Below are 19581 nucleotides of genomic sequence, written 5' to 3'. Positions count from 1 at the left end.
ATTGTGACTGAGTGGGTCTTGGGTGCATTGATCCTCTTTCCCCAAAAGTAGGGTCATTTTTTTATTAGCTATCTATCCCAAGGGACACCTTTTGCCCTTGGTTAATCTTTCATCCCGTATTACTGAACACAGTCTGGAGCCAGAAAGACTTGAATCTGGATCCTGGCTTTCCCATTTCTAGCTATTTTTAGGAAAAATCATCTAACCTTTCTGAGTCTCTTGGTTTTTAATCTGTCAAATGGGGAGAATATCTCCCATGGGTGTTTTAAGTTTGAGAAAGAAATATATGTAAAGAGCACTGCAGTTATCACCAGTAACAATCATGCAGGAGCACCTCCTGTATAGTTCCATGATCAAAGCTTCAGGCTAAGTAGTCAGAGTCCGTCAGAATCATTAGAATAAACATATTTTTCAAAACTTGAAATAAGCTATTTTTATGTCTTCTAGGGTTGAGACAGAGAAAATAAGGATGGGGTTTCCAGAAACCTAGATGATCTAATAGATACTTTAGCTGGCTGGTTGGGCAAGCAGTTTACAGTACAGCTTAATTGAAGATCCTGCACAGAGCATTGGCTGACCCCCTCGATCACCAGTTTCTATGGCAGAGAATACTCATGCTCAGGGTATCTGTTTGGGCCATGACAGCTGTGAGTCATTACATTCAGCCAGGAGCATCTCCAGCCTAGTCCTTTGGACCAATGGGTGGAGACTTTGAGAAGTCTCTAAGTCTAGGTTGGATATATTCAGACTTGTAATGTGGTTAAGAATTTAGTTTAAACATTAGTTGCCAGTGGGGACATGCCTGCTCACACATTCACCTTTTTGTTTTCCTGTCCTGGCCAATGGGGAGGAGAGGAGGTATGTGGGTGCTGCGTTGAGTGTAGGCCCCTGACGCTGGGACTCTGTGGGGCTTGGGGCCAGGATGAGTCATACAGACACACAATTGCGATGTTAGGGAGCAGCCTGCTGGTAGAGCCAGTGCTAGCCTGCAGTGGTCCAGCTGAAAGAGCCAGTTACCAGAGGCTGAATGTGTGTGTGTGTGTGTGTGTGTGTGTGTGTATGTTGTTTTGTTTTTATTGACTATTGTATGAAGATAAAAGAATACGGATGAAAAAACATACAAAGTATAGAGAATAATGATACAATAAGCACTTTTGAAGCTCCCAGGTCCCCTCTACACTCCTAGTAGGACTGGATTCTTCAAGTGGAATTTTATTTTATTTTTTAAGATTTATTTATTTGAGGAGTGCTGGAGTTACTCTGTCGGGTAAGCAGTTAACGTCAGCTCAGGTCATGATCTCAGGGTCCTAGGATGCAGCCCTGCACAGGGCTCCCCTGCTCAGCAGGGAGTCTGCCTCTCCCTCTGCCCCTCCCCACCATCACTCTGCCCTCTCACTCTGCGCTCGCTCTCTGAAATAAATAAATAAAATCTTTAAGAGATTAAATAAAATCTTTGAGAAAGGGAGAGAGAGAGTGAGCACTAGCGGTGGGTGTGGGGGCAGAGGGAGAAGCAGACTCCCTGCTGAGCCCGACATGGGGCTCCATCCCAGGACCCCGAGATCATGACCTGAACTGAAGGCAGCTGCTTAACTGGTGGAGCCTCCCAAGCACCCTTAGAATTTTATTTCTGAATGCCTGAGGCTCAGAGAGGGAAGGTGACTCTCCTAAAGTTTTGGTTTGTCAGTAACAGAGGCAGAGACTAGATAGGCCACTAGTGGGAAATCTGATTCCCTCTGACCCAGTAAGTCTGATGAAGGGTGAACCTTTAGCCTCATTAGTCGCTGGTCATCTCTGACATCTCTGACACCCAGTGCCTGGAACAAGCTGTCCTGTGCCCCAGGTCCCCAGCACTGGACATTCGGGTGCACAGCTTTAATCCTCTGGCCTGCCAGCCAACAAGGGTGAGTAGCAGCTCCCTGTTCCTGCAAAGGTCACCACAGGCCAGAAGCCAACTGGATGCGAGTGATAGTTCCTCCGGGCACATGGGAATGCATCTTTGCAGCTGTCTGTAATTGCAGCCGGGAGCCACATAGGAGCCTCTCCCAGTCTCTATGCACTGTGTCACCTTCTTGTCACCCTGTCTGAAATCCAGAGTGGCTGGAGGTAAGGAACAGTGACCTACCTGGGCTGTCAGGCCACAGGGGTTTTGTTTAGGAATAATGTATATCTTTTTCAGCAAAATAATTTCCAAGGGATCAGAAAGAACTGCTAAGAGGGACATCTGACTTTTGGTTTCGGCTCAGGTCGTTATCTCAGGGTTGTGGCGACGAGCCCGGTGTTGGGCTCTCGGCTCAGCACAAAATCTGCTTAAGAGTCTCTGCCCCTCTACCCCCAGCCCTAAAATAAATAAATAAATCTTAAAAGAAAGAAAGCAGCACAGAAATGTAAACAGTGATGTGGGAGTAGAGAAATGGCAAATAGGATTGTTCTCTCTTGAGGTTGTAACATTGTTTAATAATAGTAACTCTCAATGTATATAGCCCTTTTCCCAGACTTCTTGTGCTGGGAGGAGGGAGGTTTCCCTACAAAGTCTCAGAAATGCTTGAGTCAGGGCTTTTCCTTCCCAGCTTTGAAAACCCAGAATTGTGGAAATTTCAGTTTAGAAAAGAAGACCCTACAAGCCCTCCAGGCCAGTGTTTCCAAATTGTGGGAGTTCACAGACCACTGACTTTTTAAAAAACTGGTGACAGAGTTGCTAACTTCTTATTTTGCTGAAGACATTAAAAAAGTCCATTGCAGGGCTCCTGGGTGGCTCAGTCGGTGAAGCGTCTGCCTTCAGCTCTGTGAAGCGTCTGCCTTCAGCTCACATCATGATCCCAGGGTCCTGGGGTTGAGCCCCATGTCAGGTGCCCTGCTCCGTGAGGAGCCCACTTCTCCCTCTGCCTGCCACTCTCCCTGCTGTGCTCTCTCTCTGTCAAATAAAATCTTTTTTAAAAGTCAGTTGCCAGCTATTCATCTTCATTTCATAAAACAAAGGGCTTTTTAACAACAACAACAACCAGCAACAAAGAGACACCGGTAGGGCAGCCCGGGTGGCTTAGCGGTTTAGCATTCACCTGCCTTGGCCCAGGGTGTGATCCTGGAGACCACGCCAGGCTCCCTGCATGGAGCCTGCTTCTCCTTCTGCCTGTGTCTCTGCCTCTCTCTCTTTCTCTGTGTCTCTCATGAATAAATAAATGAAATCTTTATTTTTTTTTTAAGATTTATTTATTTTTATTTATGAGAGACACAGAGAGAGAAAGAAAGAGGCAGAGACACAGGCAGAGGGAGAAGCAGGCTCCATGCCGGGAGCCCGACGCGGGACTCGATCCCGGGACTCCAGGATTGCTCCCTGGGCCAAAGGCAGGCACCAAACCGCTGAGCCACCCAGAGATCCCCAATAAATGAAATCTTTAAAAAGAAAAGACACCTGTCATTTCTAATGAACCTTAAGTTCAAAGCATTCACCTTTATTTTATTATTTTTTTTAAGATTTCATTTATTTATTCACAAGAGACAGAGAGAGAGAGAGGCAGAGACACAGGCAGAGGGAGAAGCAGGCTCCACGCAGGGAGCCCGATGCAGGTCTTGATCCCCGGACCCCAGGACCACGCCCTGGGCCAAAGGTGGCACTAAACCACTGAGCCACCCGGGCTGCCCAAAAGCATTCACCTTTAACAAGAACTCTGAACCACCTTGTTCTGACTATCGTCATCATGACCTAGAACAGTGAAATCTCTGTAGCAGACTGGTCTGGACCTTATATTTGCCCTGGGTCTGCAACTGTAATCCTGTGGTTTGAAGCCTTGGTTGCATATTAGAATCACCAGGGAAGCAGTTCCAAACATGGATGCCTAGCCTCCACCTCTTGAGACTCTGATTTACTTAGACCAGGTAGGGCTCCCCAGGTGATGTTATTTTGCAGCCAGAATTGAGAATTGCATGTGTAATCCAGTCCCCCTTCCGATGATGAATTCCTGGTGTAGCAGTTCTGCCAATTCTACCAAGTTTGCGTACAATCAAGACAAACAACCTTGATGTTCAGGAGGTTCCCTATTTTCCGAAATCTCCTCAAACTCTGATTTGGAAAAAGGGATTTCCCGAAGGTCAGAATCAGAAAGAGGAAGGGAGCTTCTGTCATTAAGTGCCTGCTGGGATCTAGATCCATTGGTAAGTTGTTTTTTTTAAGGCATTCTTTTCATTAGTTTATTTTAAATAATACTTATTAGTTTCTTTTAAAATACAATAAAATGGGCAGCCCAGGTGGCTCAGCGGTTTAGCGCTGCCTTCAGCCCAGGGCATGGTCCTGGAGACCTAGGATCAGGTCCCACGTCGGGCTCCCTGCATGGAGCCTGCTTCTCCCTCTGCCTGTGTCTCTGCCTCTCTCTGTGTGTCTCTCATGAATAAATAAATAAAATCTTTAATAAAATAAAAATAAAATACAATAAAGTATAAAGAAAAATAAGAATAGCATATAATCCTACTGTCAGATACCCCTTGAGTTTAAGGGGGGGTGGGAAAGCACAGTGTGATAGGCAGAATAATGCTCCCCTTCCCACAAAGACATCCACATCATCTCCAGAACATGTGAATATATTACTTTATGTGGCAAAACAATCTATTTTATTTTATTTTTATCTGAGAGAGAGACTGAGATAGAGCAAAAGCAGAGAGGAGGGAGAAGCAGACTCTCAGTGGGAAGCCCAATGCAGGGCTCCATCCCAGGACTCTGGGACAATGACCTGAGCATTAGGCAGAAGCTTAACCAACTGCCTGGGTGGCACCCTGATGTGGTAAAAGGATTTAAAGTTAAAAATGTTCAGATGGGGAGATTAGCCTGGATGCTGCAGGTGGACCCTTACAAAGTAGAAGGGCTTGGAGGCAGGGTACATGTGGGAGATCTCTTCCACAGTTTTGCTGTGAACCTAAAACTGCTCTAAAAACTAAAGTCTGTTTTCTAAAAAAAAGTGGAAGGGAGAGCAAAGGGGAGGTCAGCATGCTGCGGCGTGGTCAAGACTTAGCCTGGTGTTGCTGGGGGGAGTCAAGAGGCAAGAACCCAGGCGGCCCCTCCTCCCAACAAAGGCAAGCAGACACCTCCCCTAGAGCCTCCCCAAAGAGCACACGGCCCTGCAGTACCTTGATTTTAGCCTACGAGACCCATCTTGGGCTTCTGACCTCCAAAACTATTAAATAAACCATATGCTGTTTAAGGCACTACGTTAGTGGTGATTTGTTACAGCAGACATAGAAAATACTCAGTAATATATCTGTGCCAGGTTTTTTTTTTTTTTAAAGATTTATTTATTTATTCATGAGAGACACACAGAGAGAGGCAGAGTCACAGTCTCCTCACAGGAAGAAGCAGGAGAAACAGACTCCCCACAGGGAGCCCAATGCAGGACTCCATCCAGATACTGAGATCATGCCCTGAGCCCAAACCAGACACTCAATGGCTGAGCCACCCAGGTGCCCCAGCCTGTCATTTGTTTTTTGGGTTTTTTTTTTTTTTTAAGATTTTATTTATTTATTCATGAGAGAGAGACAGGCAGAGGCATAGGCAGAGGGAGAAGCAGGCTCCATGCAGGGGAGCCCGATATGGAACTCGATCCTGGGACTCTGGGATCATGTCCTGAGCCGCAGGCAAACACTCAACCGCTGAGCCACCCGCGCATCCCGGCCTCTGTCTTTTAAGGCCAAGTTTGGGCCACACTGTCCTGTTCCTTCCCCCTCCAGCTGCACTCCACCTGCCTGCCAGTACCACTCTGTGTGTCAGGTCCTCTCTGGGACTTCTGGGAGAGCTTCCTACCTGGTGAGATTCCATAATCCCTCTAGGAGTGTGGGGTATGATGTTAGACAGGGAGCATGTCAAAAGAGATTTTCAAATCATCTAAGGAAAAATGAAGGACATTTGAAGAGAAAGGTGGGGAACCTAAGACATGAATTTTAAAAATTGGAAAACATTTTTCTAAGACCCAGGGCTATGACACCATAGACTCTGGGGCACGAGGAGGAGGTGCTCTAACCTCCATGGGTTTATCCTGCTGTTCCTGTCTGTGATCCCATGTGGACCAACAGCACTCTACTTGAGGAGTGTGGGGAAATTACCTTTGGACACTCTGAGATTGGGGAATAGAGGGCATTGTCATGCTGAAATGCTCCCCTTGCAGAGCCCAGAGGCCTTCACAGTGTTGCCAGACCCACAATGGGAGGTGCAGAGTCCAAACCTAGGACTTCCCACCAGTTTGGGCCATGGGAAGCCTTTGACTCAAGGATCTGAGGCTTGCCTCTTGGCACCCCCAGAGCCTCTGAATCTGGGAGGAGGATTTCTGCCTCTGAGCTACCCCAGGCTCTTCCTGGACCTCTTCATCCTGTGGGGCCATCCTCACAAGAAAAGGTACCAAGGAGAATCAGCATTTGGCTAACTGTGACCATCTGTCTTTGCAGTCCTGAGAAACATCTTTGTCCTCACCTGTATCATCATCGTCTGCTCCCTGCTCTTCCCTGTCCTGTGGCACCTCTGGATTTATGCAGGAAGTGCCAACTCTAATTTCTTTTATGCCATCACGCTGACCTTCAACGTTGGGCAGGTAAGAGTCAAGGGCTGCATGGGGACAGGGATTCATTTTGTAGCTTCAGACATTGAGGTTCTGTAAACTGGGCATTTGGACATGAGTGAGGGGACCATTCTTTCCCTGAAATAGCTCCTAGTCCAGTAGAGAAGATTAAAGAAGAGAGCAGTAGAAAGGCTGAATTTGGTCAGCATTTATTAGGCACTGTGTGGAGCCCTTGTCACACTGAATTCTCCCAGCAAGCCTGTGAGATAGTGCTATCGCTACTTGACAAACAGCAACCAAGGCTCACCTCACACAGGTTGTCTTCTTGCCCAAGGTCGTTGGAGGAGCCAAGAACCAAATTCAGGAAAGGCTTCATTTCTGAGCTACCCTCTTTCTATAACAGCACCTAGGCTGCATGGCACTACGGTGGGTGCAGTTGGTGGTGGGTGGAGGGTAGGAGGAGGGAGAGGAGAGACTTTCCAAACTGGGACAGCAGAAGCAGACGCAGGGAGATGAGAAATAGTTCAGTCTAGCTGTTGGATAAGTCAGGGCACATATCTCGGGGTTTGGATTAGCGGATGAGAAAGCTGTAGGGGTCAGAGAATGAGAGGTACCAGCTAGGAGCTCTAATCTTCCCTTGACCCAGGAAAAGCCCCTCCCTTGGTACCACACAGCAGTGGTTCTCAGAATCAAGGTGAAGGGGAAGTTGTTAACGTAGATTCTCTATTTGTGTTTTAAATCCTGTAGTTGTGACTGTCACAATTACGTGGCTTTGATTGTCCAAGAAAACAAACGGAAAACCAGATTCCTGATCCCACTCCCAAGACTGTTGAGCCAATAGACAGGAAAACAGTCAGGAGTTTGTGTTTTAAAGTTTTCCCAGAGATTCTGCTGCAGGTGGTCTAGCAAACTTTCCTGAAGTTCCCTTAGGTCAGCTCCATCTTCCTTGTGTGAGGTCTTATGAGAATCAGTCGTACCATTTACCATTTCACTTGCCATTGGCACAGTCAGGCATTTCCTGTGCTTGATGGGAAGCCAGGCGAGCTGGAGAGACTAATGATGCCAGTGATAGTCCCCAGGGAGAGCCTTGCCTCCAAGGTTAGCTGCTAGGAAAGAAGAAGGGAGGAGTTTGGACTTTTGCAATGAGTGATGGGTCTGGTATTTCCTGCACGGACATTTCTGGACAACTAATGTCCAGCCTGGCTATTTATCTTGGTTTGTGAACAGCAGGAAGAGAGACGGAGGGCCCTGTAGCCTGGGTGGGACCATCCTGGAGTCTCTGTTCTGTCATGTTCAGGTTATTCATGGTGGATGCTCAGCCCCTCCCGTGTCCTCCGTAAACAGAAATGTGTAGGATTCAACTTAATATTTGAGAAACTCCAAAAGGTTGTTCTGGCCCTTCTGTCTTGCTGAAATCCTTTTAATTATCCTTTGAAAGTGATGGCTGGCATGTGAGGGCACTGGGCCCGCCCTGGGCCTCTGGGGAGCTTGGCAGACTCCACTGCAATAGTCCACAGCTTGTCGTCAGCTCATGAGTGTCAGGTGTGGATCAGGAATACAGTTGCAGTGATTATGAAGTATTCATGGAACTTGCCAGAAGACAGCTTTTTTCCCTGTGGCTGCCTTTAGGAGGGAAGGGTCTCTGTAAATGGTAGGGGAGATGTTTGCAAGAGCTCAGGGGCCATGGAAGGCAGAAGATACAGAACTGTTGGAACACGGGGTTGCAGGTGGGAACAAAAGGCCAGGGGGAGGGAGTGTCCTAGGTAGTGGCTGAGCTGCGTAGAAAAACCAGACTGAGCCCATGGCATTGTCTTTTGCCTTTTTCTTTTAACCTCTTTTTAAAATATACTTTTAATCAGATGAGTATTCATAATACATGAATTCATTAATAGTGCTGGGAAAAGAAATAAAACGAAATAGAAGCATTTGGAATGGTAAGGTCCACCAGGGTCCTCATCTCTTCTCACCCCAAGGCAGATGTCATGATTGAGATCGGTTTGGGGTGTCTTTGCAGATGCTCTCTATGCATTTACGACAGCTCTCAGTACATGTGCACACATACAGAACTTTTTTACTTATATAAAGGAAGGGCCTCCTACTCTAGGTACTGTTCTTTGTCTTGATGATCTCCTCTTCATAATGGCTCCAAGAACCTTTGGGCAGGAGGAACTTGATTTATTTGACTAGATAGGCCCATGCTGATGGACATTGAGGTTGCTTCTGGTTATTCTGCTATAAATGGAAGAGCCTTGGGCATCCCTCCACATAATCTCATACACACATGCCAGTGTTTTCTTAGGATAGTCTCCAGGTGGTGAGATTTACTGGGTCAGAGGACATGTGCATTATGCATTTAGGCAGATATTGCCACGTTGCCCTTCAGATAGATCATACCAACCTCCAGGCCTCCCAGCTGTGGTACAAGTACCTATAAGCTGGCAGTTTATGCAGACATCACACACCTGTGTCATCAGCCACCTTGGGTCTGGGCTCTTGAGTCAGACAACTTTGTTGGGTCATGTTTTCTGGAAAAAAAAAAAAGTGTTTTCTGGGACTGCTGGCTTTGTTTGGGCTTTGTGGCTGCTGCTGCCAGGTCATTAGAGGGACATGTCACATGGGGGCACTTACCAAGGCAATCACTCAAGTCCTATCACTGTCCTGGAGCACTGACTGAGGTAGGAAGAGCACTCTTCCTAGAGGTTATACACCCCTGCCTTCAGGCTGTTGGGAGCCACAGAGTGCAAATATGAGACGGTTAGAATTTTAGTAACTCTTAAGTGCCCCCTCCTTAAAAAGGCCTTCCATGAAGTTCCCCTGCTCCACTGTTTCCTTCTTAACCTGTTTCCTTCCTAGCACTTACCCAATTTGTAATGTTATATTATTTACTTGTTTCTCTCTCTGCCTCCCCCACTAGCCTGTGCACCTCATGCAAGCAGAGATCTGCCTGTCCTTCCCACTTTAGGGTCCCCAGCTACCAGCTTTGTGCTTGGCATAGAGCAGTTGTTTAGCAAACGGTTGCTGAATGAATGAACCAAAGATAGCCAGGGAGAACATGACGTGATTAATGGCCAAGTGTGCAGAGTAACCACTGGAGGAATCTAGTGGGAACAAGACCACCTTTCTTGTTGTGGGTGGTCTGGGAAAGCCCTGGGGAGGAAGGAGTAGCAGCTGGGCCTGGAGAGCGAGAGATCTGGGAGGTGGGCAGGTTGGGGGCCAAGTCACCCCCACCAGCCAAGGTTAGTAAGCAGCTCTGTCCCAGCCCTTCTCCCACTTCTGTCAGAACCTGGTCTCTCTGGCTGTTGAAGCCCCTACCTGTCCTCCACAGATCAAGCCAGCCCCTGCTTCTATCTGACCTACAATCAGTGCTTCCATTGAGATGTGTGGCCTTTGGGGACATGTCTTCAGTCCTACAGCTGGCATTTCTCAGCTTTTCTAGCTGGGATGATGCCTTAAAATCCCCTGGTCTTCCCTATCCCCTCCCTGAGCAAGACAGACCAGAGCTGTCCTGGGAACCAGAGAAGTATGGATTTTCAGCAGGCATCCAGAACGTGGTCTGGTGTTGGTGAGTGCTGAATGTGGAGAACATCTTGACCCACAGATTTGAAGTCCTGCTCTGTTTGAGTTGGTCAGTGCCACTTTGTTATATGACAAGCTATTGGTAAATTCTTAGTTACACTGGCAGGTAAACCAGTGACTTAGGCTTCATCCTTTCCCCTGGGGCCATTAAGTAGTTTTCAGCATGTGGCATGGATCATTTGTTAATTATAATTGGGCCTCAGAGTCAGTAACCAGGAAATGACCACAGTAAAACATCCATAGGGCTGGGGGGGTGGGGGGCAGGAGAGTGGGAAAGAAAGGCTAGGGAGGAGAATTTTTTTTTTAAGATTTTATTTATTTATTCATTCATGAAAGACACACAGAGAGAAAAGTGGCAGAGATACAGGCAGAGGGAGAAACAGGCCCCATGCAGGGAGCCCAATGTGGGACTCCATCCCTGGTCTCCAGGATCACGCCCTGGTCCAAAGGTGGCGCTAAACCGCTGAGCCACCCGGGCTGCTGCCGAGAAGGAGGAATTGAGATAGATTGGTTGGTTTTACTTCCTCACTGTGTGACCTTCAGCAAGTGACTTCTCTGGGTTGTAGTTTTCTTGAAACCAGGATACCCCAGCCTCCCTGGGTGTTGAGAGGACTGGGCCTGTGTGGGTCCTGTTACCATTATTCATATGTTGGTGTGAGAAGTAGCACCAGTGATCTGCTCTTCAGATAGCCAGAGCAAATACCCAGGGAAACATTTAGACCAATAAACTGAATGAAGAAGAACAAATGTCTTCTTCTTTTTTTTTTTTAAACTCTTTTTCTCCCGCAGGTCAGTGACCACCAGCAGAAGAAAATTAGTTGTCAAAGATTTTACATATAAACCAAAAGTAATATGTTTAGGGACACCTTGGTGGCTCAGTCAGTTAAGTGTCTGACTCTCAATCTCAGCTCAGGTTTTGATCTCAGGGCCATGAGTTCAAGCCCCACATTGGGCTCCATGCTGGGTGTGGAGCCTATTTAACAAAACAAAAAAAAAAAAGTGTTTAAATTTAGTTTTTTTTAAAGAGTAAGATTAAATATTACCCTCACCCCAATTCATCTTAGAAACAGGGAACATGGGATCCCTGGGTGGCGCAGCGGTTTAGCGCCTGCCTTTGGCCCAGGGCGTGATCCTGGAGACCCGGGATCGAGTCCCACGTCGGCTCCCTGCGTGGGGCCTGCTTCTCCCTCTGCCTGTGTCTCTGCCTCTCTCTCTCTCTATCATAAATAAATTAAAAAAAATTAAAAAAAAAAAAAAGAAACAGGGAACATGAGGAAATCTCTCCCTAAAATTATAATTAATAGCGACTCATGTTTAAAGAGTGCCTACTAGGGCCCAGGCCCATATGATCCCTTTAATCTTCTGGATCATGTGCTTGTGTGGCATTCTGAACCTTTCCTTGTATATTCACGTATACTTTTGTGCTCCTAGAGAAGAATTTTATTTGTGTGTGTGTTTTATTGTTGGCATCATGATGAAACGTCATGATGATTGGAACATCATGATTTACTAAAACATCTTGGTGATTTTTCCTTGTTTGTGTAAGAAGGAAGCTCCTCATGAGTTGACACAGTTGCTTCCCTCCTGACAGCCCTATAAGCTGTTTTCCCTTGTTTTTTATAATAAGGAATTCACTTAGTCTTTGTACAGCCCTTTGAAGGAGGCACTAGGATGCTGCTCTCCTGGTACCAATGAAGAAGCAGAGATTTGGAAGTCCCCAAACCTAAGGGGTATGTTTATTCATGCTCTTGTTTCTCATGTCCTCTCGCTAGACCCAAGGTTCCATGAGGGCAGCCCCAGGTCTGTCTTGCTCAGGACCATATTCCCAGCACCAAGAATATTCAGTGACTGTTCATTGAAGAATAAACAGAATAAGCTGGGATCCAAAACCACATTTTATGACCAGTGATCCCATATAATCCTGTATACCCTAACCTCCCAGTTCTAGCATCTGTTTAGGACAGAGCTGGGCCTGTGGCAGGTTCTGCTGGATTCCTAGGGAGCCAGAGCCCACTTCCGTTTTCCTCTGTGGCTGACCCTGAGAGCCCCATTCCTATTCTATGTCCGTGTCCAAAACAGATTACCCACTGTCCAAAACAGTGTCCCAGCTGGTCTGTAAATACTCCATGAGCTGCTGCCTCATCACTGTGAGGTGCTGAGTCCAAACCTTTCCCCTTGTAGTGTAGACCCTGTAGCTGGCCTTGATTTGGCCATTCTGCTCTCTGTCTCCAGGGAGATCTGGAGCCCTGGGTCTAGACACTAGCCCTCTTGTGTTGAGTCCTGCTCAGGACTTGTGTATTTACTCCACAAATGAAAGCACAATCCTATCTCCTGGAATTACCTCTCAGTTGGTCTGGCGTGTCATTCTGGGGAATGGGACCACGAGGAAATAAGTTTTGGGGGACATGTTAGGCTGATCATCAGTGGTTGAATGGTAACCCCCATTTGTGGACAGCCGGGGCCCATTTCAAATTGAATTCCATGGGTTTGTGTGGTCCTAATGGCAAGATCCCAGGTCTGTGTGTGGGTAGAAGTGTTCCTCCTGACAAGAGGGGCCTGTGGCCCAGGCTGGAGCCCTTGCCCTCGCCCAGTGGGGTGTGTTTTGCTTTCCTCACTGGTGACATTTTGCTAGGTCTTCGTTCATTCCTTTGTCCTCAAACTTTTAGCTTAGTACTCAGCATCCCAAGCGTGGCTCTCACAGGCCCTTCCCTATCTACAACAAGAGTGACAGGAAAAACCTGAGCTAAATATAGGGGGGCAAGGCCAGCAGAAAGCCTGGGCTTTGGAGGCCTGGCCTTTGCAGTGACTCCGAGCTCCATCTGTCCTGGCTCACTGGCCTTAGGCAAGTCCTTGGGCCTAATTAATTTATTTGCATATATTGGGTGCCTGCTATGTGCTAGGCACTCTGCTAGCAGAATGTGAATGAGACACAGCGCTGCTTCCTAGGAGTCCAAGGTCTGAGGGAAAGAAAGAAAACAAACCAGGCAGGGCCAGGGCAGCCTGGTGGTGCTATGAATGGAGTAAAAAGGCTGGGATGTGGGATCCCTGGGTGGCGCAGCGGTTTGGCGCCTGCCTTTGGCCCAGGGCGCGATCCTGGAGACCCGGGATCGAATCCCACGTCGGGCTCCTGGTGCATGGAGCCTGCTTCTCCCTCTGCCTGTGTCTCTGCCTCTCTCTCTCTCTGTGACTATCATAAAAAAAAAAAAAAAAAAAAGGCTGGGATGTGTAAGGAAGCTTCTGTGGGAAGCAGCCCATACATGGGGCAGGGGTGGGTAGCAGCTAACCAGGCTCTCTGTGGTGGGACCTGTGGGGAAGAGAGTGTAAGTGAGCGAGTGCAGAAGGCCATCCTGCAATAGCATGAGCCTTGTCAGGCTGAGGACCAGGCTGAGCCTGTGGGTTTTGGCTGAAGATAACTGTGATCCCACTCCTGCTTGGAAAACCTCACCATGCAAGGAGGGTAAGAGGTGAGGGGTGTGAGCCAGAATCTGGAGCATGGGGAGGCTGTTGAAACCTGGCAAGTGGTGATAGCAGCCCCCGTTTCTTCCGCCTAGGATGGCTGTGAGGACTCAGGCGTTGGGGGGGGGGGGGAGCTTTTGTGAATTGAAAAGTGCCACATAGATGACAATTACCATCATACTGACTTTAATCTTGGTTGTGACCTTCCAGGGGTCCAGTGATTTTTTTCCATTATTTTGTATCTTTAGAGCTAGAGGGTAGAGCTCTGTTTCTCCACCATTACCTTCCGCATGTGTCCATTCAGTCCTGAGTAGGGTCCATGCCAAAGCCCATCCAGCTCCACAAGTCGACCGTCAGCCCCCTCCTGCTCCCACATTCTGAGATCTGAGGCAGCCTGGGCAGAGGGAGCTGTGCTTTGATTGCCCATGGTGACAACCACATGAGCTCCCCAAGTGCGGGTTGGCTGTCAAGTGTCAGCATCTCCAGCCCAATCAAGAGACCTGGGGAACTGGGACATGCCTATGGTGACAGCACCTGCTTCTCTGGGAAGCTGTAGCCAAGGGGCCTTGCTGGTTGAGACTGCTGTTCTGAGCCCCCGGCTTCTAGACCCACTGAATTAACAGCCTTCACTGGTTCAGATGTCTTTGATACTTACTTTGCCTTTTACCCAAAAATCTCTATCTTCTTGGCCAAGTGACAGGGCTGGGACTTGGGAGCACAGCCTCAACAGGGGTGTTAGTGTAGACCACGGTTACTGTGAGCTCATAACAGGACCCACATGTATGGGTGCAGTCCTTTCACCCCTCCCAGAATCCTTAACTGGGAGGAGACGTGGGGGCAATGGAGAAGAACTAGGATTTGGGCTTCAGGCAGCACTAGCATTGCAGCCTAAAGTTTCCCTAACCCCCGTGTGACCCTGGGGAAGACCCTTGACCTTGGAGTTTGCTTATTTGTAAGTGGGGCTTATAAGCCCTACCCCAGAATGTTGTGAAGATTCAATGACAATGATAATGGGTTTTTTTTTTGTAATTGAGGCATAGCTGACAACACAGTGTGACATTGGTTTCAGGTATACAACTTACTGATTCCACAACTCTTATGCTGTGCTTACCACAAGTGTAGCTGCCCTCTGTCCCCTGCAACACTGTTACAGTACCATTGCCTGTATTCTCTGCACTGTACCTTCCATCCCCCTTGTTCATAACGGGAAGCCTGTACTTCCCACTCTCCTTTACCCATTTTGCCCACCCTAATGATGCTCTTTTGGTAAAGGGCCTGGCCCAGGGCAGCTACCTGGGAGTTGTTGGTTTCCCCCTCTCTCCACTCTCCTCTCCTGTAGTAGAGCATGTTCTGTCCATTTTACTCTACATGTGAAGCACCGCTCCCTGTCCCTGGCCATCCTTTTATCAACTGCCTCATTAAATCTTCATTGTGGCCCAGAAGGTAGTCCTGCAACCCTCCTGGCTACTAGTGGGAGAAATGTGGTCTTGACTGAGCCCTCACTGTGGTAACACTGAGAGGGTGGGGACCAGCAGACCTCTCCCAGAGCACCAGCCCTTTCCTGGGCCTGGGGTCACAGAGCTGGAGCAGATGCCACCCCATTTGGTTGTGACTTCATCCCAGGGGTGACATAACTGAGCATGAGGTTAGGGAAGACTCTAGGGCAGGAGATGCAGATGATGCCTCTCTAGGGCTAAGTAGGAGCCCTTTGTGGGAAGGGCCATTCCAGCTACCGAGCTGAGCATGAGCAAAGGCGGTGGGATGTGGCCACGTGCTGTTTGCAGGAACAGGCTGTGTTCAGGGCTCCTGGGGTGTGTGGATGTGGTGCAGGGCAGAGTGGGGCACTAGACACTTCTGAGCAGGCAAGTGAAGGATTCATGTGTGTTTGTGTGTGTGTGAGAGAGACTGAGAGAGAGAGAGAGACCCTGAGAGACTGCCAGAGAGACAGACAGACACCGAGAGATTAAGAGGGGCCAGGAGGGGGACACCTGGGTGGCTCAGTGGTTGAGTGTCTGCCTTCAGGTTGTGATCCTAGGGTCCTGGACCAAGTCCCGCATTGCGCTCCCCACAGGCAGCCTGCTTCTCCCTCTGCCTATGTCTCTGCCTCTCTCTTTGTGTCTCTCATGAATAAATAAATAAAATCTTAAAAAAAAAAAAAAAAAAAGAGCCAGGATGATACAGGAGGCCTTCCATCAAGGGGTGGCAACGGGAGGAGACAAGGAGACTGAGTTGGAAGTCTGAAGAAGGAGATTAGCAGAACGTGGTGGTTGATTGCAGGAGAGATGAGTCCAGCCATTGTCCTGAGGGCAGCTCTAAAAAATGGGCTGCTCTGCAGGTCTCTGAAAACACAGAGGAACTGAGCAAGGGCTAGGGGAACCACCATTGTGAGTAAACTGGTTTATAACTCACTTTTCAAATAAGGAAAATGCAGCTTAGGGTAGGGAAAGTGACTTACATAGGGCCACACAGCCACTAACTCGCCCATGCTCTTTCTACTGTTCCTTGCCTAACTTCCACTGCCCAGACTGGGCAGAAGGGCTCTTGGTCTGCAGCTGCTGTGTGGCCTGAATCCCATGGCCTCTGGGAAATCCCTTCTCCTCAGCCCAAATGGAAAGCTTCAAGGTCAGAAGAGGTTGCCTCGGCCAGCCTACTACCATCTGGGGGCATCTCTCTGAAAAAGCCAAGCCTCCAGGCCAGCCTGGTGTCCACAAGATGCCTTCTCTGTGGAGGCAGGGGCAGGACACCCAATCAGGACTAGTGACCTTTGGTTCCAGATAGACCAAGCCAGCACACAGGGCTCTTTCCCTCCATGCCACCCTCTCCTGACACTTTATCATAAAAATTTTCACAGACACAGCAAAGTTGAAAAATTTAACATTGAACACCCAGGACCCAAGCCAGCAGACCACATTACATTTAAGTGTCCTGTCTCCCCGATGTTCTGTGCCCCCTTTCTCACTCTGTCCTAATTTCTCATGACCTGGACAGTCTTGAGGAGCACTGGCCAGGTATCCTGTAGAGTGTCCCTCCTTTGGGTTTGTCCCATACTTTTCTATAAGACTGGGGTTTGGAAAAAAATTAAAAAAAAAAAAAAAAAAAAAGACTGGGGTTTGGATTTTTTGAATGCTCAGCCAGTACATGCTAGCCACCTGATTTCATGCTGTTAGCCTTCATCATTTGTTCAAGACCATGTTTGTGGGACTTCTCCAGTAAAGAACTATTTTCTCCTTCCCTGCTCTGTTCTTTGGAAATGAGTTACCAAGTCTGGCCCACTCAGGCAGGGGTAGGGGGCAGACAAGAATTAGGTTCAAAAAAAAGAAAAAAGAATTAGGTTCCATCTCCTGGAGGAGGGCATGTCTGCATAAGTTATTTGGAATTCCTCTGTAAGGATTCCAAAAGGAATCCTCTCATTTATTTATTTATTCAGTCATTTATTGGCTGGTTGCTTTTAATTGATTTTTTAGTCAATGATATATGCATACATAATTTGCAATATTAAGGATTATAAGGAAAAAGAATAGCTCTCTAAGGCCTTAGATATTTGTTTTGGTTCTTCTAAATAACGTGTGCTTAAAAAAAAAAAAAAAAAAAAAAAAAGTGTGCTCTACTGTTTGTATCTCTTCATTTTTTTCCATTTTATATTGGATTGAACTATATGAACTTTCCAATACTCAACCATTTTTGATCTGCAAAAATGCCCGTTTTATATGGTTCAACCTAATCCCTAGTATTTTGATTTTCTAATCCTTGTGCAGCTGATTGTGTATGACACTGAAGTTGGTCCGTTTTGTTTTATTGTGAATTGTGACTTTGCATTTCACCCTCACCAGACCTGGCTTGGGGGTTAGCCCCCACCAGCTCAGCCACAGCTTCAGGCTCCCCATCCCCAGACCGGACACCTCGGGTCTGGGTGAAAAAGGGGCTACAGGCTATGAGGTCAGCCTTTGCTGTGGTAACTGACCCCGCAGGCGGCTGTGAGGAAAGGCCTCGGGCCCTGGGCTATCTGCTCCACTGATAGCCTCTGCTGCAAGTTCTCTGCCCTGTGGCAGACTGGACTCCAGGTGCCTCACTTTGCAGGGTCCTGGCCACTAGGCCAGCTCTCCTGGCATAGTCTTAGGCCAACTACTGGACACTCTGTGCCTCAGTTTCCTCATCTATTAGATAGAGGCCAGCCCTGGCGTTTGTCCTTAGCTCTTGTTTCAAGCCCCTCCATGTTCTTTTTGCCCACAGCATGAGGCTGCCCAGGACAGGGGTTTCTGAGGATCAGAGGCCAAGATCCCAGACTCAACTCAACCTCTGACCTGCTCTGTAGGCTCTAGCCAGGTGCTCCCCACCACTGCTCTGGGCTTCCATCTTCTCATCTGTGCAACAGGTGGTTGGGGCTGATGGTCTAAGAGGCCTCTAAGTGGCTGAGACCTGGGGTTGTGAGCCCCTCCTGCCCCAGGTACTGGAGGTCTTAGCATGTGATGGGATTATAAAATGGCACAAGTCCTTGTTCAGCTCTGGGCCTCTGTGATAGGGATGGTAGCCTGAGCTTCTAGGGCCTTTTTGATTCTGTGGCCCATATAGGAAAGGCAGACTGAGCTGGGCATGAATACCAGAGTGTCAGAACCCCTTGGGGACCCTTCCCAGTCCAGGGGAGGAGCCACAGTTATCAGGCAGTCATGCAGATGAAAGAAAAACTAATTTAAGATTAATGGGGTTAAGACCCAACCTGGGGGGTATGGGAGGGCTTCTCTAAGGAAATGATCCTTCCTGAGACCTAAAGGGTAAGCAGATGGTGACTGGATGAAAGGGAAGAGAACATTCCAGGCAGAAGGAACAGCAGAGATCCTGCAGCAGGAGGAAAGAGGCCAGTGTGACTGGAGCTGAGTGAGGTGGAGCAGGAGAGAGGGTGAGGCATGCACATGGATAGGGACCAGGCCCAAGGCCTCAGAGCCTCAAAGGAGTTTGATCTTCACCCTAAGAGCCTTAGGAAGCCTTTAGAGGACCTTTCAGGTAGGAACATGACCAGATTTGTTCTGAAAAGCAATCTCTGGCTGCTAAGTAGAATGGACTGGGGTTGGGAGGCTTGGGACCAGGGAACACAGAGAAGAGACTGCTGCTGTTTAGATGGCAGTGATTTTGTTCAGGGTGGTAGCTGTAAGGACAAGTAGAAATGGGTGAATTTGAGAGCATTTGGGAGATAGAACTGGCAGGTGAAGTATCAGGTGATTCTGTGGCCTCAGCACCTGGAAGGAAGATGGGGGGTATGGGTTCACAGTGGGAGAAGTAACTTTGACAGAGACTCAGCTGTACTGTGGAGGGACCTCTGGTTGCAGAGGTCACATTCTGGAGTTCAGAGGCCAGACCTAGGGATGGTGGCATAAACCCACAGGGGTGGGATGGATTGGGGTGATTTCTGAAGTGCAAGACCTTGCAGTGTGGGTAAGGGGTGCCTGAGCAGGGTCTCCCCCACACCTGCCCAGCCCCTCAGTGACCCAAGGTTCAGGGGGAGGTTCCTTAGAGCTTCTGACACCTTCTCTCTCCCCCCAGATCCTGCTCATCTCTGATTACTTCTATGCCTTCCTGCGGCGGGAGTACTACCTCACACATGGTCTCTACTTGACTGCCAAGGACGGCACAGAGGCCATGCTTGTGCTCAAGTAGGCCTGGCTGGGCACAGGGCTGCATGGACTTCAGGGGGTCAAAGGGCCAGAGGCTGGGCCCAGCCCTCTAGCCAGAGTTCCCAGCAGAGGAGTCCTCAGGCAAATGAGGTTCGAGTCCAGGGTTACAAATCTCTGGCACCAGAGGGGAGCCATGGCTGGCAGCAAGGCCTGTGGGGAATAGCCAGGAGCAACTCCACTAGGACCCCCACTTTTTGGCTCTGCATACCAGGGAACCCCCTCCATGCTGGAAAGGGGAAGAAGCAGGTGAGCAGGATTTGTTAGGTTGTGGCTACTTAATAAATCTTTTTTGTTATGAAATCTATCCTGGGCCCACACTGAACTCCTGGAAAGGGTGGGCTTGGCCCCTT

General features: G+C 48.4%; 1 protein-coding gene across 4 annotated transcripts in view; it reads left to right on the top strand.

The window, feature by feature from the left end:
- The window catches only part of PIGU (phosphatidylinositol glycan anchor biosynthesis class U), a 94728-nt gene extending 75193 nt beyond the window's left edge, over nt 1–19535 (top strand). For 3 of the 4 annotated variants that reach the window (XM_077872839.1, XM_077872840.1, XM_077872837.1), the window contains 2 exons: nt 6424–6566; nt 19101–19535. In XM_077872839.1, coding sequence (XP_077728965.1) covers nt 6424–6566; nt 19101–19214 — 257 coding nt within the window. In that variant the 3' untranslated portion in view covers nt 19215–19535. Of the gene's footprint in view, nt 1–5712; nt 5789–6423; nt 6567–19100 lie in introns of all 4 variants that reach the window. The other variant, XM_077872838.1, reaches the window with a different exon arrangement.
- Nucleotides 19536–19581: the final 46 nt, after the last annotated feature.

The sequence above is a fragment of the Canis aureus genome, chromosome 26 (assembly GCF_053574225.1).
Source record: "Canis aureus isolate CA01 chromosome 26, VMU_Caureus_v.1.0, whole genome shotgun sequence".
Taxonomy (NCBI): domain Eukaryota; kingdom Metazoa; phylum Chordata; class Mammalia; order Carnivora; family Canidae; genus Canis; species Canis aureus.
Note: the sequence above shows the minus strand (reverse complement) of the source record. Positions and strands in the feature narration are given on the sequence as shown.